Genomic DNA, 19376 nt, shown 5'->3' with positions numbered 1-19376 from the left:
TAAATAAAGATATAAAAAAACTTTCTTAACTCCTTTTTCTTAGAAAGAAATGAAGAACAGTTATGTCTGAAATTACATTTGTTTTCACTTTTTAATATAGGCTATAATTTGCAGGTAAAATTTAGGGATGCGGTCAAATGTAGGATGTGCAAAACTACCAATTTAAAACTACCAATGGACCAATCGGTGCATTGTTTGAGCTAGACGACTAGTTAGTGCCAAGAAACCCATGTAAACGGTTACATTATATCCATTTACATTTATGCATTTGGCAGACGCTTTTATCCAAAGCAACTTACAGTGCACTTATTACAGTGACAATCCCCCCGGAGCAACCTGGAGTTAAGTGCATTGCTCAGGGACACAAATGTGGTGGCTGTGGGGCTCGAACCAGCAACCTTCTGATTAACAGTTATGTGCTTTAGCTCACTATGCCACCACCACTCCATGTATTCAACAAATTAATATAGGCTTTATAATATATCATTTTAACCTATCAAACTAATTTAGTTATTTTAGAGTATAAAATATAACATATATTACCATGGGCTTTTACTGTTATCAGAATGATAATTTTGCAACATACAAATGGAGGCTAAAGAGTAAACTTGTTTTAGAACCATTTCTGGGGCTCTACTGAATTATGACACCCAATTCACCTGCAGTCTTAATGTTGTTGCATGTTATAGGATTGAGAATATATGCAGTGTTCTCACATAGATAACACTGTTCTTACAAACTTGATGACAGACAGAGAAAAATGTGAGAACTCACAATTTGCGCGTGTTTAACGAGACACGATCCCGCTGCGCGCATTGGAGCCAAAGCGCAAATTAACTTCTGAACACAAAAGCAAATCAGACGCGCTCATCGCTGGCATTCCTTTCATCTTTTCTTCAAAATAAAATCAGGGTGTTTCCTCAAGCACACGCGTCTTTTTGTCTAGCGGCATTTATTGTCGACAGTGGTGGGAAAATGTGCGAAATCACCTGCCACAGAGCATACACTGGCAGTTAGATTATAAATATTGCAGGGCCGCGACATGTAGTTTACAGTATCCAACAGTTTGATGAGCCTTTTACGGCTCAACTATTTATTTAAGCAATGTCAGACAGAATCTGCAGAATAACTTCATACAAATACTCTCCACAACACCTCTCAAATTTACTTTTGGATTATGCATAATAACAGGAACATTGATCACAGCAGAGGATTTTCACGTCCGACAGTGAACAAACGGCACTTTGATGGCTAGAGCAACTGTGCATTAAGGGACTGAATGTAAAGGATTAAAGAGACAAAACTTCTCAGAGAGAAAGCCTGTTTCGTGGAACTCTGCACAAATATAGCATCCTATATTTGTCTATTAATCATTGTTGCATTAAGATAAACATGTATTTTTTTTATTAAATAAAAAAAATCTATTTTTCATCAGGGTGACGATTTTAAAATCGTCTGGCTCAAGAATTGCAATTTGTAACAGAATCGATTTTTTCCCCCAGCCCTGTTGTTAACAGGATACACTGAATCACAGAGAAACTCTGGAGAGACAAAAGGGAAAAAAGTCAAGGGAAAGCTGGATTTATTTTAAATTTATTATTATTATTATTAAGAAAGACCCCACCCTCGGATAATATTTGTGCTTTTTTACTTGGCTCCAAGGACCATCACTAATGGGTCCGTCCCACTTTTAAATTTAGAGTACAAAAGCATTTTGAAAAAGTCAACAATGATGATAATACTTTCAGAACCACTCAGGAAACTTCAATAGATGCCACTCCCCCACGCACACACATCCACACTGAGATACACATAAAACAAACACCTTTATGGAATAAATAGATGAGGGGGAAACACAATTTCTATTTCCCCTGCCAAGTTGAATCTGATTTGCTTTTACACTTAAGTGATCCCATTAACAACATTAGCAAAACAAAGGAGGTTTTGCACCAGGCTGCTGTGTCGCACTGGGACAAAAGACTAGATTTTACCAGAACCTTTTAAGGCTCTCGCTCACAATTCAAGAGATTCTTTCATGGTAAGTTTGGACAATGGATTTCTTAAATGCCTGATAAATGAGAGAAAGATTGTAGCGTATGGACTGGAACAGAGCTAATCACTAGCATGGATGATCGCTGAACCTCCCTGTGGCTCTGTTAAAAGGGGGTTTGGGTTGGCCTCCTTGCCACTCTATTACTGATCAGTCTGCTTAACTAGCTTGTGATTGAGGGGGGCTGTTAGAAAGCTATCCATCACCTCCTTTTTAAGCTAGCTAAGTGAAAAAGAGATGACATCAGACACACCCCTACACTAAGATCCCACACACACACACACACACACACACACACACACATGTTGTGTTTCCATGTTTTATGGGGACTTTCCATAGACATAATGGTTTTTATACTGTACAAACTTTATATTCTATCCCCTAAACCTAACCCTACCCCTAAACCTAACCCTCACAGAAAACTTTCTGCATTTTTACATTTTCAAAAAACATAATTTAGTTTGATTTATAAGCTGTTTTCCTCATGGGGACCGACAAAATGTCCCCACAAGGTCAAACATTTCGGGTTTTACTATCCTTATGGGGACATTTGGTCCCCACAAAGTGATAAATACACGCTCACACACACACACACACACACACACACACACACACACACACACACACACACACACACACAGCAAAAACAAGACAAGTATTCAAGACAAGTATTCAAGACAAGTATTTTTGTCTTGTTTTCCAGTAAAAAATATCTAAACGTCCTTAAAATAAGATAATTTTACTCAAGGGGCAAAGACCCTGTTTACAACTGGTATTAAGATGTGTCTTGGGTAGCCCAATCACATGTGGTCAGGTGAGACACACCGCTGTTTACACCTGATTGCTTAAATGCATCTACTGTGACCACTTGTGATCAGATTTGGAGGGGAGGATCACTGATTCATGACAACATCAATCACTGTGTCAGTGTGTTACTGCATGACATTAAACGCTACAAATTCAGAAAAGAAAGCATGAAAAAACAGTGCACATTTTCTCCCAGATGCATCTGAAATATAATCTAAGCATATGAATGCTTAAACCTGCAGTACTTCACAATGCAGGTGAACTGTGCTAAAATCACTAGCCTATGAGCCCTGTTTGACAGTGGGGCAGGAACAATAAGCTTAATTCAAGATTTATCTAAGCTTTTGTCTCTTACCCCCTTGGCAAAGAGATTATTCATGTTTGTACAAGTACAAGCGTACTTCAAGATATACTTCATGAAGGATCCACTTCCTAGCGAGAAATAAAAATGAGATGAATAAGACACAAATGAGAAAATGTTTGACATTAAAAATATGGAGCTATAATTTAATGTGGATAGCATAGTTGAGATAATTTGATCTTTGAAGAATTTGATGAGAGATATTTGAGTTCCTATTGAAATCTCTGCCATCTTGGCAAATATGAGCACATTTGAGACTCTGATGTCTCTTCTAAAACTCTAGAAGAGATCCAACCTATTGCTGGGATTTTTCCTCAGTAGAAACATCTGAAAGCAGGCGACTTACTCTAAAGTCTTCATTTGATCTCAATGCTTTCTAGGAGAAACAATTGAGCTATAAAGGAGATATAATTTGTGATTTGTCTTGCCTAAGGGTCAGTAAAGAATACTCCCACAAAAGCCCTCACAAATTCCTCTACCTGTAAAATCCTCTTGTATCCAAACAATCTTTCTCAAAACTGCAGCTCCACCAAAATTTTACAAAACATGGACATTGGAAGCGAGATGTCAGTGTCATATGACAGCCTTTCACATTCGTGCCTTGTTTTCCAAAGGGCTTTAAAAATCATCACTAAATCTCCTCGCTGTGGGACGCGCCTCTCAGTGAAAGTTGAATCTCATGTCTTCAGGCAGAAAAGTATCTCTCTCTGGCTGCTGCTGAGAAGCTAGAGAACTGCTGGTCCAGCAGGAACACTCGTCAGTCTCACCCACTCTTAAGTGGCCCTGTTGTGTAACAAACCAGCCTAAGGCCCAGAGCTGCAAGACCTGCTGCGTCCTCAAATACCGAAACACCTTTTTCTTAGCTTATTGGCGAGGCTGTTTTTGTCTCAACTCTGGAACATACTCAATTCATCCAAGAAGGAAGCAAAAACAAGTGGCTTGAGGTAAAGTACAAAGCAGTTTGCATTAGTGTCAAGCCTTTTTCGTCTTCACATGAACCAGTCTGCACTTACTTGCCTGTACCAGTCTGGTTTTCTGCTTATCTGCACAAACTGTCTGGGCATATCTGTCTATATATTTGTTCTATTATTCTGTTTCAAATACACAAGTAACACATAAATAAAAGCTGGCAAGAAATGCTGCCCAGAGTCCTTCTCTGGGAAAAACGTGAATGGCAACAAAATGTACAAATAAAGCCTCAAATCACACAGCATAATGGATAACCTGCTGGTCAGATGAGCACTACTCTGAAACCATGCTGGTCTAAGCTAGTCTTTTTAGCCGGGTAGAGTAAAGTGTTGCTGGACTTTTGAGCTTATTCCTTTCCATCCAACATATTTGTGAATGTGGACATGCTAGAAAAGTGGCACCTCAAGCTATGGCTTTGTAAAGTTCTTGAAACTTTACCCACTGCAAGCATTAGATCACTTTCTTAGACTGTCATGTTTTTCTTTCCCTTTGTCTTCCTCTTTGTTCCTTGTAATCTTTGTCTTCTACCTTGCTCACTCCCTCTCACTCCTATTTATCTCTGTCCTTATCTGTGACTGACAAGCCCCACACACCAGTGTGTACAGCGAGCCAAAACAGAGGAGAGAATTTCAAAAGTAAACAGCCAACAATCCTGAGGTAGTGCTTTTTATTGTATTGTGTGTACTGGTCCCTGTGTGTGTGTGTGTGTGTGTGTGTGTGTGTATGTATATACACAAACTTCCTCCTTAACTCTGCAGAGAAATGTAGAGGTCTGGATGCCTCACCCAAACAATAGTCACAGACCATTAGAGGGTTCTCTGTCTTTTCCTGCTCAGGGTTTGCTGCTGAAATCTGCAACAGCCCTCCCATAGCAGCAGAGCAACTGTAATGCATCAATCAGAAAGGTCCAGGGACACTGCCTGACATTACCTCACCATCTGAAAGAGGTTGTGTATCAAATTCAACCCATCAACTCCCCCCTCTCCTTTTTTCCCTTTCATCCACCCAGTTATGGCCAACCTGTGCATCCAAAGCTCGACTGCTTTGTTACAGATTCATCATTGCCCCCGTGTGTCCGAATGCCCTGTTCGGTATCCTGTGTCTGACAGTCACTTCTCCATTTGGCACGTCTTTGTTACTCTGTTTCCTTCTTTTAAACTGGGAGAACAGATGAAGTGTTTCTTTTGCACGAGTACAAGGGTATCCATTTCCTTCCGAGCTAAGATGCTGAAAGTTAATCTGTTTGACCCCCCCGCCCCCGCCCCGCATTGGCACACCACTTTGTCATGCTGCACAGACTCCACACCTTGGCTAAACGGTTCTTTTTTCCCTTTCTCCATCTACTCCACCTCCGAATCATTTCATCCCACCTTGTATTTTCCAAAGCCATTTGGTTGTATCAGATATCTCTGAATCGCACTAAAAAATTACCATGTTTGGACACATGAGTGATGGCGAAAAGGTTGTTTGACTGACACTCCTCACTTGATAGCAAATTGGCCAGCTTCTCTCTCGACCTCCCACTGTGGCATTCAAAGCCATCCTGTAATATCCCAGCAGTCAAGAAAAAAGCGAGAGGAAAGAGGAAGGCGGGGAGAAAAAAGAAAGACATATATGCTTTTCTCAATTTCTAGCCCAGCTGTCTGAAAACTAAACAGAGGTGCCTTTCACCCGATGTGTTGGGGAAGCTTGAGCGAGGTCTTCTCTCCAGTGTGGAGTATTATGGTTAACGGTTGAGCTCACAATCACAATATTTGCACTCACATTCCACTGGGGTTTTCAGAGAGGATGAACTATTTGGTTTAGGCATGTGAGTGTGTGTAAGAAAGAGAGAGAGACAGACAGACAGACAAACAGAGAGATTTAACTTACAAATAGCTGATTATGAGGGTCTTCCTGTCTGCTTGACAGACTTTTGTCACAAAGGCTAAAGTAGCGCTGTGGTAATCTGAGATCTGTGGTTAAACATGTTGGTTATAACATCTGATCCTGGCACAGAATTTAGGCACTAAATTCATATTTAATTTACTCATACGTTGAAAGTGAATGGTGACTGAGGCTGTCATTCTGCCTAGGCTAATATCTACTTTTGTGTTCCACAGAAGAATGAAAGTTATATGAGTTTGGCATAACATGAGGATGAGTACACGAGGGCAGCATTTTTTTGCAATTATCCCTTTAAAATGATAAAAAAGAAAAATATTAATTTCTTTTTAAGAAACTTTTTCAATGGGGAAAAATTACTGGGTGCACCTTTAAATCGGCAGAACCTTTATTTTATTACAAACGATTTGTACACAATGATTCGTACTTACCTGCTGAATCTTCAAGCAGCATAAAGTTAATTAGCAGCTCTAGAAGTGCACAATGTAACAATTTGTCCAACCTAGACCTTGACCTAAAATTAGTTTGACACCCCTGTACCACTGTACTTTTAACTGCAAATCAGGGGCAAGATTCGATCCTAGGGCAGATATTGAAGTATCACACTGTACATTCCAATCAAACTGTGGCTTCCTTAAGTGCTCTTTTCTTTCTCTCTCAGGCACACACTGTCTTCTGAGATGGAGCAATCGTTAATTAAGCAGTCAGGCTTTAAATAATCACCCTACAAAGGGCATACAGCTTTGACCACAAGATGCTCATCTCAGCTGGCCCACTGGCACACCCTTTAACTGTGTGTGTAAGAGAGAGTAACAATCAATTACTATTAGCTGTCAGACCATATGAATGTCCACCACTCATCCATGAATATATGCATGAATCTATAACTATAACAAACACAAATCTCCAAACAGATAAGTAATAAGGAACATAATGTCAAATCTTGCCCAATGATTTGCTATACAACATTTCTTCCCCCAAGTAACCGCAGAAATCTAATATTCAATAAATAAACAAACAGATAAAATTAATGAACAGTTTTCATAGCAGAAATGGATTTTCCCACTGCAGAAAACATCCTCTCATATCAGAAACATCTTTAAAATTGGGCTTAGGGATCTTAGCCCGAGAGGATAATATGAGCCCAGATATTGCTGCAACATGGAAGATAAATTTAAATTTACTCTTGCTTTCTGTCACAGCAGGAGATGTGAAATTGTGTCTTGGAGGACCGGAGGTGATAGTAAAATACAAAACCAATGCATGGTCAACCAAATCTCAGTTCATTTTGCACATGTCTCTGTGAGAGCACTTCGTTGCTCATTGTCATACCAAATTGTGATACATTTCTCCAGTAACAAATGACACATTTCGCATTTTGGGAGGAGAAAAAAATTCATGAGAAGTGTTTCTAAAAATAGGACATTAGTGAATTTGTCTCTCTTTCCTTAGCCGTTGTTTTAATGATTTTCTCTAAATTATCTCAGGCTGCTAAGCTGCACACCTTTGTGATCAGTGAGTAATGTCAGCATTAAACACCCTCTGTATGCTAATAACAGGGACTATGTGACCCTATCGCCTAATGTAGCTCATCAACAGAATAAACATACCTTCCCCACCCAAAAAAACTCCCAAAAAAACAATGTTGACAGGAATCCGCTGGGGTATGAGTGCAGAAGATAAAATTCGACTCTAGGAGTCACCCTCGAACAACTGAAAAACAAACTGTCTGTTTTAGTGTAACTGAAGATGACACTATGACATCATTGCCCTTTTTTTCAGTTTTCCTCAAGAGGAATTCAGCACAATTGGTCTTTGTCCACTTTGCTCATTTTCCGCCCAAGGAAAATGAGGTAAGGATGTGGGTGGACAGAGACAAGGCAAAAACAATGGAAATGAAGGAAATGGCCTTGTCCCAGAGTGAGGAACAACTGGCCACCTCTCCTCTGGGCTCTGCCATTAGCCGTACGAGTTGGAGACACTGAGAGCTGATAACAAAAGCCCCCTGAATGCGATGCCAATTTCTTTATCTATGAGCTCCTGCATGGGCAAGCTGATTACAGCCTTTCATTCTAAAACCTTCTAATTTGCTTCCTCTATTCTGCTAACTCTTCTCAATATATGGTAGTTTATGTGCCTGTATGCGCAAATGAGTATGAGTACACACGTTTGGGGGGTGGGGGGAGCTGCGGAAAACTTGGGCGAGTCTTATGCCTTTGAAAGATAATTAGACAATACTGCGGTTTGTAGCATGTCTCGGGGTTGAAGACAGAGAGAGACATTGTTTAAAGACCCCCCCCCCAACAGCTGTATGTGTCATCAGGCGCACAGTTTGAACGTTATGGCGGGGGAAATTAGGGCGCGGGAAAAAGGATTTGTGGACTCTTCTCCACAGAAGGTAGTGTACTAGCTAACTTACAGATTTATGCCCCCTTCAACAAGATTCACAGTTTCTTTTCATCTAGCATATTTCCTTTATATTTTTTGTAAAGAGAGGGTATATAGCATTATCAGTTACTGATCCCCTAGGTCCTATTCACAAGCCTGAATGTCATTCACAGCATCAGTCCCTAGAATGTGTCTGCTAGAACGTTGTCTGGGGAGAAAATCTTGCGATTTGCTCTCTGCTGTAAACAAAACTGACCTTTAAGTTGAATTTGTCTCAGAGCGCAAACTTCCCTCCCTGTTAAAGAGCCCAGAGCACTCAACTGCTCCCAGCAAGTCCATCTTGCTCTGGTTTGCAGAGTGCAAGCGAATCAAAGCAGGCCTAAACTCATCCATATCTATGCCATACGCGCATCTCCTAAATAATGCAGCAGACTTCCCGCACCAGACAGATTCTGCTGCATCTGCGCTATTGTGAGTGTGTCACAGTCTCTCTCGCTCACTTACTCTCACACACACACTCAACACAGAACTTGCTCTTCTTCCAACTTTTCTACTCCTTAACTTCTTTTCAATAAGGGAAAGAGAGAGAGAGAGAGAGACACTCTTGAGGTAAAACAAATCATCACTAAATCTCCTCGCTGTGGGACGCACCTCTCAGTGAAAGTTGAATCTCATGTCTTCAGGCAGGAAAGTATCTTTATCTGGCACCTCAACTGCTCCTAGCCAGCCCATCTTGCTCTGGTTTGCAGAGTGCAAGCGAATCAAAGCAGGTCAAAACTCATCCATATCTATGCCATACACGCGTCTCCTAAATAATGCAGCAGAGTGTTCCGGTGTCATCCTTGAGATCCGCTCCAGATAAATTGCTACAAATACTGATACAAATTAGAAAATTCAACATAGAACACATCCAAACAACATCTAGGAAGAAGTTTTTGTCAATATTTGACAGATTTGTTGTTCTTATTTTTTTCCATTTTTTCTTCCTGTCACAACTGAATCTGAGTGAAGTCTGAGATAAGCTAATCACAGGATAACCTCTGCAGAAGAGGATATTAATGTTGGAAAAGACAACATCAAGCAACAGCAACTAAAAAGGATGAACTCGTAGGAAAAGAGAGGTAAAGACATATTTTAAGCAGTCAGTGTAAGTGATCTTTGCTTCAGGAGCAGACAGTGCTGAATCATATTTCTCTTTGAAAGGAGCAGAATAGAGAGCCATTTTGGAGACAACTGGACATTTTTTAAGCAACAAAGCCAGTGAAAATTGTCTTTTTTCCTTTTTGGGCTTATTTATTCATTTCTATACATTTGAATACTTTTAATACACTAACTAAATGTGATATAAAAAAAGAAAGAAAAAAAGGCATTTCCTTCAGTTGGTTGTTTTCATTCCAAAATCAACTATGACCAGTGCAGCAGATTGGCTCCACCCATTTGTTTACCCTCAGATCTCTGAGCACAGCTCCACAGACAGAAGCAGATCAAGGAAAAGTCTGAAACACTGTTTGCTGACCATGATCACAGTGCCGTAACCAACCTGCTCTTTTACACTGAAAACAGCCCTTTATGGCACACCACCTTCTGCCAACACTTCACCTGTACCACGATAAGAGGCATCTGTAAAGGCAGACAGATCTTGGTATTTGAAGATGCCGATAACAATTATAAAGCAAGAATTTGGACTGAAGCTGAATAAAAATGGCACCATTATGGTCCAGGTATCAGAGCCTGTTCTCAAAGTTTTCATAGAAGATTTTGAACAAATAAAACACTGTCTGATTAAGATCCCATTTGAGATAGCAAGAAAGACTCAAATATTAATGTCTTTCCCATACAAGTAGTCCAAAAGAAGATGATGACAGCAGCGACTATAATTCCCTCTCCAATGTCGAGAATAAAATAAATGTTTCCCTTCTGGATGTAGAGGTAGTGGAGCTAAAATAACTAATAATGTCCCATCTGAAAGACAACAATAACATGGAACAAATGACATCATGAATTTAAGACAAGAGATTGAATACCTACAGTGAGACAGAAAAGAGATGTTAAAAGAACTTCAGCAAACTAAAGAAGACCTGAGAGAAGTAAAATCAACTTTTGGAAGACAATTAACAGAAGTTAAGACAGAAATGCAGAAAGAACTCCTTGAAGTCAGAACTCCACACCAAAGATGAACTCATCAATAATCTGTAAGAGCAGCTCAACTCTGTTTCAGCACCCAAAGAATCTCCTGCAAAACCCTTGATGTATCCAGAGATGCTCACTGAAAATCCCCAACCTGAAGAATTACCAGTGCAGGAAGAGCTTCACTCCTCAACTTATCAACCATCCCTGATCCACAGCTCTGCTCCAGTGGATCGCAGAGAAACACAAGCTCTTATCCTGACTGATTCAAATGGGAATATATCAATGAGAAACTGTTGTTCCCAAACAAGAAAGCCCAGAAAATGTGGTGCCTGAAGACAATAAGTGCTTTTCAGATCCTTTCTGATAAATATCTAAGTGAAACTTACAAGCACAATATAATCAACTTGGGGACAAATGATTTAAGGGCCACAAAAGGGCATGTGGCTCCTGTGCTCAGAGAGGTGGCAATCAGAGCCACACAATGGTTCCCAGAGGCAAAAATAACCCTGTTCATGTTACTACCACACAGTGATGTACTATTCCACGTCATTCATGAAAATATTGTGGAACTATCCAGAAACTGTGCACTTCTTCCAAACGTTCATCTTGCCCATCATGAAGATATTCGGCCTCATCATATGCATGACCACGTCCACCTAAACAAACAAGGAGTAAAAGTCTTTGCCAGAGTGCTAAAAACCTGCAGCTCCTGAACTCAACCAGATTACACATTTTCTCAACCAACTTCTTGAGGTATCACCCTGGGATGCTTTTAAACAGTATTGAAGGAGTTTCCATCTATATGCTGTGCAGTTATTGGCATATTTTCTTTATTATTTGGTCCAAGTCTGTAGAGGAGGGCGGGGCCGGGCTGGAACAACGCACGCCTGGTCCCCAATCAGCCTGATAGGGCACGCAAGGGATAAAGGCGGCCAGTGACGACAGTTCGAAAGAAGAAGAGAGAGAGAATTACGGGCCATGCTCATCTATTACCATGTGTTTGTGTGTGTCTTTTTATTTAATAAAATATTATTTATATTGTTAAGCAGGTTCTCGCCTCCTCCATCCGCTGGGGGACGGAGTAGCCTGACCACCCGGATGTGGGGAAAGGCTGCCGTCCGAGTAGGGACTGGTCTCCCTGACTGCATGGCGCGATGGAGCCGCTGCCAGGGACGGAGGAGTGCCCTGCTGTCCCCCAGAAACGGAGGGGTCGAGAGAAAACCGCCGTCCGCAAGGGGAGGAAGGAAGGTAGGGCCGCTGTCAGGGGCAGAGGAGTGTCTCCACGGGTTGCCGGAAACACGGAGGGGCATTCTGTCCGCTGGGGGTTGGAGGTCTGACTCCAGTCCGCCCTGGGAGGAATGGCTGCCACAGAGGGTGGAGTGATCGAGGACAATGCGACGGCGCATCACAAAACCGGTGAGTGAGTTTATTTTTCTCTCTCTCCTCTCTCTCACTTGGTGATAGTCAGTATATATATATATATATATATATATTTGATTTGGCAATGCTAACCACTGAGCCACCATCCATCAGGCTGATTGGCGTGCGTTGTTCCAACCCGGCCCCACCCTCCTCCGCTCTACACTCATTAATTTCAAAAACATTTTTTTAAAATAAAATTTTTGTTTTAAAATGAAATAAATTAATATGGTGGCACAATTAGATTTTTGTCTACAAAACTAATTTCAAACATTTAAGCATACGCCTTCAGATCAAAAGATTTTTAAGATCATGAGAGACATTTCAGTCAAGTGTTTCAAAACTTTTGACCAGTAGCAAATGTTTGGAAAGAAAATGTTAAAGCTCTGAAAAGGTTTGGGGTTGTACATCATTAATGGCAGAACCAGGTGAGATTCTATTGGTAGGTTCATGTATTGCTCCAGCTCAGTAGCCAGTGTGGTCGATTATTCAATAACAGATATTGATCCAAACTTTATTAGTGCTTTACAGTCAGACCTCAACTCCCCATTTCTGATCATTGCAAACAGTGCTTTACTTGAAACAACCCTGCAAGACCAACCAGGCTGAAAACAAGGGGAGGATTCCTTTGAAACCAAACTCAAATGGAACCAATCCAACCTTTAAATTCTAAGAAAACATGAAAAATTCTATTATATTAAAAATGCTGGATGATTTTATGTCCACTGATTTCACTCCAGATATGAATGGAATACATTTAGCAACAAACAACTGTAATCACATATTTGAAACATTGGAATCTTTATCTAACATTAAAAAAACAAACAAGAAATATGTGTGGTTTGATAATGAATGTTAATGTTTCAGAAAAGAACTAAGGCTTTCTAAAAAAAATAAGAATGAACCAGACAACAAGACAATAAGGGTTTCTTCCTCAAACTGTTTGAAGAATTACAAAAGCCACATACAAAAACATATTTTAAATCAAAAATGTATTATATTAACCAATTAATACACTGTGTTCAAATCTCTGCTCTATGCTGATGTCCTGCAGCATAGGGTCTTCAGCAGAGTTTGTCCCTGCTGGATGAGTACTGTCAGGAGTGGGCAAAACCTGGACAAACCAGGGTCATGGTATTCCAGAAGAAGGCCAAATCTCAGGGAAACAAATACCAGTTCACCTACAGAGGAGAGGTCCTACAGCACAGCATCAGCTACAGTTTTCTGGGCATTCAGATGAGTGCATCAGGGGGTTTAGTTCTGGCTGTTAAAGCATTGAGTGAAAAGGCTCAGAGGTCATTTTATGCAGTTAAATCATGATTCGGCCATATGAAATTGGCCGATTCTGCCAATTATAACATGGATTAAATTATGCAAGTCAATCATTAAAGCAATTCTATTATATATTTGTGAAATTTGGGGACCAGTTTTAATTTTCAAAATTGGGGTAAACCTGCAGTAGAAAAAAATCTGTTGGAATTTGCAAAGAGTATTTTGGGGGTACATAGAGGCACTTCCAATACTGGCTGCATGATCTAGAAACAGAGAGAGGAAGCCATAAGAAAGTCTGGACACCGAGAGAGCAGCGAATATACAGACACTGTAACCTTAAGCAAAGAGAGGATGAGAAACACTCATATGAAACATCTCATATGTCCCAAGTACCACACTGTGAGAGAAATGTTTTCCCCAAATTTTGGGAAAACACTGAATCCATCATTCCTTATACTCAGTGATACAGGTAAAACCCCATATATACCTGAAGAGGACGACACCACAGCCGCACTAGCTGCTAAATATGTGTCTGCCATTCACACTGTTAGTCATGACTAATTCACTGTATACATTTCATTCATATTGTATCTTTTTATTCTATTTAATAATTCTTAGGATTTTTTTTTTTTTTTTTTTTATTTAATTCTTTTATATAATGAATGTGAATGATGACTGAGACTGAACATTCGGACATACATCCCCTTTTGTGTTTTACGGAAAGAAAGCTCATAACCCGCATAAATGCTAACAGAATTTTCATTTTTGCGTGAACTATCCCTTTAACAAAACACACAAAAACATACAAAGTCACTGTTTGCGTCCCCATACAGTGTCCCTAGACATTCAACTCATGCATTATACAGTGAGCTCCTAAAACAAACACAGAGTGCCACATGGCTAGAAATACCACAACACAACCCCACTCAATCTCAGCGCCCAGCAGTCCTCAACACTAATGGGAGGCCCTGGGTGCAGGTCAAACTATCTGTCCCTCTAATGGAGACAGCTAAGACATCAAGACAAGATTGCAGATAGGCAGAGCTGTTTGTTAAGGTCCTTTCACATTGCTTGTCTTCAGTGCATCGCATCATAAAAAGTGTTGCAGATAGCATCAATGTAAAGTGAAAATAGTGGAAGCATTCCAAAGAGGTAGCATATCTTTGTGTGTGCATCAATTGTGTCATATTACTGGATGCATTTAAATACACACAGGATCAGTTTTTCTGCCATCTTGTTTTGAATTTCATGCCAGCACCGCCCCGCCATGATAAGTCATGCAAGTTGTCAAGTAATTATTGGCTGTACTTTGAAAGGTCAGCTGTAAATGGGCTCAAAGTTATTCTTTGAACTTTAAGAGTCACATTATAACACTTGACCTACACGCAATTTGCCGTCGGAGGTTGCGCTGTAGCTTAATGCTGCACTTAACAGAGTGCAATGCATCGGGTGACGCTGAAGTTGAGTCATGTGAAAGGCCCTTGAGAGTTATCACGTGTGTGTGTGTGTGTGTATATCAGTCTCTATCAGCTATCAATGCATTCCTTTAATCAACCTGTGACTTGCTGATACTGATCAACAGTGCTCAGAAAATGAAAAAAAGAAGAAGAATGAATCAGAGTGTAAGAAAGCCACAATATTGCGCTTTATATATTTTTAAACTCATAACAGGGCAACAGGACTTGGGAAGAAGGAAGCAGAAGGCGAAAGTCTTATGATCTTAACACACTTCCTTTGAATGCTGCCTTATGAGACTCCATAACCCAATCCCAAGCCAAAGGTTTAAAAAAAAAAAGTTAAGCACTGGAGATTACTTGGAATACCGATGGCACAGTGCAGCTTGGAGATACACATGAATATCTGGCACTAATCTTGTCAGATAGTCTCTCTGTATGTGTGTGTGTGTGTGTGTGATAGAGAGAGAAAGATAGACCAAGAAGACAAATCAGAGATAATTATAATTTTGCAATTCATGAATAAAATCATGACCACTTACATGAGATGAGGAGGACATAATAGTAGTAACCTTGTAAAAGCTGTTTTATTCTACATGGGGAGGGGCACCCTCATTGTGATTGCCATTTTAGAATCAAATGACCAGCTGAATACTACTCGCTTATTCTCAGTAACTGTCTTGTTATTGGAAATTTTTCTCTTGGATTAAATTAATCATGGCTGATTGTGAAAAGTGAATTTTTTACAATGGCATCTGTAACTGAAAACCATTGATTTTGAATGATGCTGCATCCACATCACTAGATGTCACTGTAAGTCCAAGATGACACAAACAAAACGTTACTGAGTGCACCTTTAAATAGGTTAGAAACTCAATATAATAAGCTCGTGCAACAAATATTGCAGTCAATTTTGCTTATAATTAAAAATTAACATGTATAACATACTAAAATGAACACCTACTTTTGTGTAAGAAACTACGGCCAGACATGCCAAAAAGTGTATTTGTCTGTTTCCTTGCTTAAAGGTATAGTTCACACAAAAATGTACATTCTCTGATCATTTTCTCACCCTCCTGGCATCCCAGATGTGTATGATTTTCTTGGTTCTGCAGAATTAAATGAAGATATTTAGAAGAATATTTCAGCTTTGTAGGTCCTCACGATGCAAGTGAATGGGTGCCAAAATATTGAAGCTCCAAAATCCACATAAAGGGAGCATGAAAGTAATCCACAATACTCCAGTGTTTTAATCCATGTGTTCAGACACAATATGATAGGTGTGGGTGAGAAACAGATCAATAAGTAATTTTTTGTCTCTGCCCAGTAGGGAGTGATATACACGTAGAATGGGAATCACCAAAATGTGAAGGAGAAAGTGAAAGTGAAGGAAAAAGCATTTAATATTGATCTGTTTCTCACCCTTACCTCTTATATTACTTCAGACAATATGGATTTAACCACCAGAGTCGTCTAGATTACTTTTATGTTGCTCTTATGTGGATTTTGGAGCTTAAAAATGTTGGCACCCATTCACTTGCATTGTATGGACCTACAGAGCTGAGATATTCTTCAAAACATCATAATGTGTGTTCTGCAGAAGAAAGAAAGTCATACACATCTGGGATGGCATGAGGGTGAGAAGCCTAAATGATAAGAGTATTTTCACTTTTGGGCGAACTATTCCTTTAAGTCTAAATCTGCATATGTCATCATTATTACAGTTGTATGTCCTGTTTGCGAACCACACTGCCATTTTTAAAACGTTCCAGTCTAATATATTTCAACCTCCTCCAAGTTGTCCCTGTGCTAGGCATTTAGATTCAACATTTAAATTTAATTACCGCCTCCATCCGTGTCAATACGCCGGCTTCATTTATCAAAGAGACAGACAGAAAGCACAGCTTAACCGTCAATAAACATTTGTTCTTAATTCGTTTACTGGGAGCGTAGACCGAAAGCGCTTTGCCTCGCTCGCAGTTACGCCGCGTTAATTGGGAGAAGAGGCGCTTTTAGATCTGAGGGAGCCGGGGGATTTTGAAGCCTTTATCTTGAGCTGAATCAAAGTCAGCGTTAATAATACACCCAATTAATAAAATATTTGTTAAAAGGCGTGGAAACAACAGGCACACGGTGAAATTAGGCCAGGCTTGATGATGATAATGCTTTCTTACCCCGCAGATGAATCAACCTGCCTCTCTCACGGCTCACAGAAAATGCAGAACACAGCGCCGACGGTGGTGTAAAGTAGACGCGTAAAACTGAACAATACTCAACAACTTCAGAGATGGAGAGGAGTAGCCTAGTGAGCTTTCAAATGTGATGCTGAAGAAAACAAACCCGACAGATGCGGATGGACTTTGCTTGTGTGAAAATAATTCAAATGGCATGCTATGGTCCAATGACATGTTTCTTACAGTGCTATTTCAGATTTGGTTTTGTCTGACGCGTTGCACTGTCGCTCTGCAGTGTTGACACTCTTTTTTTATCTGCAGCAAAGAGGCAGTGTGCTCAGTGCAGCAAGAGATAGCCAGTTCATTCACACTCGCAACATATCGGGATAGCGAGAGATGCCCGGGGCCAATACAAGAGTACAAACTAATGAATAAACCAGCACTGCGACGCGCATAATCTTTAAGATCCCGCACATTCCCTGCTCCCCAAAGAATGCACAGCGAAGTGTCGCACCTCTTCCCGCGCGCACCATTTATATTTAATGCAGTTAAATTATTCTGTTTGAAAAGGGAGATGGTGTCTTCCTCATGGCGTTAGCTGTGAAATTATTAAGAGGTGCTTCTTATGTTTTAGAGCTAGATGACTGTGATCAGCACATCACCCCTGGCTTTTAACACTTTACCCATTCCACACCGTGCCCATTTCTTTCTTCTGAACCCTAGCTGATAGATCCATTATCATGCTCACACCTGGCTTTTTCCAAGTTCTTTCATGCCTCAACTTTTCTTTAAGTGACTAAAGTGCTTCCCGTGCGTTGATTACACTAAAAGGGTCTCTGGATGTCAACCTCGGGTCAACATGTCTCTCAAGCACAGTACAGTTTCAATTACAGGATATGCATAATTATAGCAATGGAACAAATCGCACTCACTTGTTCTTGTTCAGAATGATGCTCTGTCTGATTGCCGCGGACATCAAAACGTTCCCAAGGCACATCTCACACATAGTACTCTCTTTAGCAGACATAAACAAAACACCTTTTGGACTATAACGATAAGGTCCTGCATGTGCCACTATGGGGTTTTGATACACATCCACACACACACACACACACACAACAGATCGATAACAATCGTGTACAAAAATGAAAGCGCAAAGAAGCTTTATTGAACAGTGTATCAAGCCACTTGCATGAGGAAATCGCCTGTGTTGGACAAGTTTGATTCACAAATTAGCCTTGTTGGCATTTGGAGCAGTGCCACTAGCCATGTGTCGTTGGTCAAACACATCGCCAGGGTCTCACTGGGACCTATCTCACAAAATGCTATGCCGCACACCTAATTGCGTTAACTTTAATTCGGAGCGCCCCGTTTGTAACCGTTATCTCCCCGCGTTATGAGGTTGACGCAGCGCTGAGCGATACGAACGACGCTCGATCAGAATAGTTTTTGAAACCAGAAAACATTAGCCTACATTGAAACAACACAAGTGTCTTACCTGTTCCTAAAAGGCACAATGCGATGTAAAACGACAACATCTTTCTGGAGTCTTCAACACTTGTCACGATCTGCACTCCAGAAACAAGGAAATTGTGCGTCAAAAAGCTTCCCAGCGTGTTCCCAATTAACGCGTCAGCTCGGCTGGAGTAAATGCTGGAGCTCTCGCTGACCCTCGCCCACGTTTATAACGGTTTGTATAAACTGCAGAGTATTATCACCTTAGTTCTGAGAGCTGAAAGTCTTTATTATCATCTGAACAGTCAACGCATCAATGCTGACCGTCTCGGATTGTGTCTTTAAAGTTGGAAACTTTATGTCGTTCCGTGTTCACCTGGTATTCCCGATATTTAGTTCAAACAATCAAGTTGCTTTAAACGCGCAATTATTGCATCAATCCAAGTTCCTGGAATAAATCCTCGACAATGATTGTCTTTGAATGGAATGACGGGAAAAAAATCCCTTTTCCTCTTGATTAGCGGGGATCCGCTCGCTGCAGCAACTGAGCGCGTTTCAGCACCACAGGCTCTTGTGGATGTAGCAATACAGCACCACACATGAACCCTCTGTCGCCTCCTCTTGCGCACAGGTCCCGTATCTCTCCGTTCACTTCCAGCTCTCTTCTGTTATGCGGCGGCAAACAAAGAGGCTGTCGTAGCCTACTCTCTGGATATGTGGACGCGTAGAATAAAGCAGGAGGTGCTTTTTTGCCTTTGTCGGGACCTCGAGTTTGAGAATTAAGTAATTCACAGTCCTTAGGGAGAGCCGTTGGCCTACGCCCCTGGGTCCTGCGATTGGTTAAGGGAATGCAACTATAGTCAACGGGGTTACTAGCAGTTGGGGTGAAACAAGCGGTATGTGCCCCTTACACAACAGTGGGTGCTTGATTATTCGCGCCTGTGAATGAATTAACTGCTGGGGAATGTGAACAGGTGTGTTCCGGAACAACAAAGAGAGTCTATGGAGCAGAT

The 19376-nt window shown here is 40.7% G+C and overlaps 1 protein-coding gene across 2 annotated transcripts in view; it reads right to left on the bottom strand.

Annotated features, from left to right (window-relative positions):
- The window catches only part of LOC127632054 (kin of IRRE-like protein 1), a 57848-nt gene extending 38739 nt beyond the window's left edge, over nucleotides 1-19109 (bottom strand). For both annotated transcript variants that reach the window (XM_052110524.1, XM_052110525.1), the window contains exon 1: nucleotides 18407-19109. In XM_052110524.1, coding sequence (XP_051966484.1) covers nucleotides 18407-18446 — 40 coding nt within the window. In that variant the 5' untranslated portion in view covers nucleotides 18447-19109. The remainder of the gene's footprint in view (nucleotides 1-18406) is intronic.
- Between the last annotated feature and the right edge of the window lie 267 nt (nucleotides 19110-19376).

Source organism: Xyrauchen texanus, chromosome 38 (assembly GCF_025860055.1).
Source record: "Xyrauchen texanus isolate HMW12.3.18 chromosome 38, RBS_HiC_50CHRs, whole genome shotgun sequence".
In the NCBI taxonomy this organism is placed as follows: domain Eukaryota; kingdom Metazoa; phylum Chordata; class Actinopteri; order Cypriniformes; family Catostomidae; genus Xyrauchen; species Xyrauchen texanus.
The sequence above is the reverse complement of the archived record's forward strand: the minus strand, read 5'-3'. Positions and strand labels throughout refer to the sequence as shown.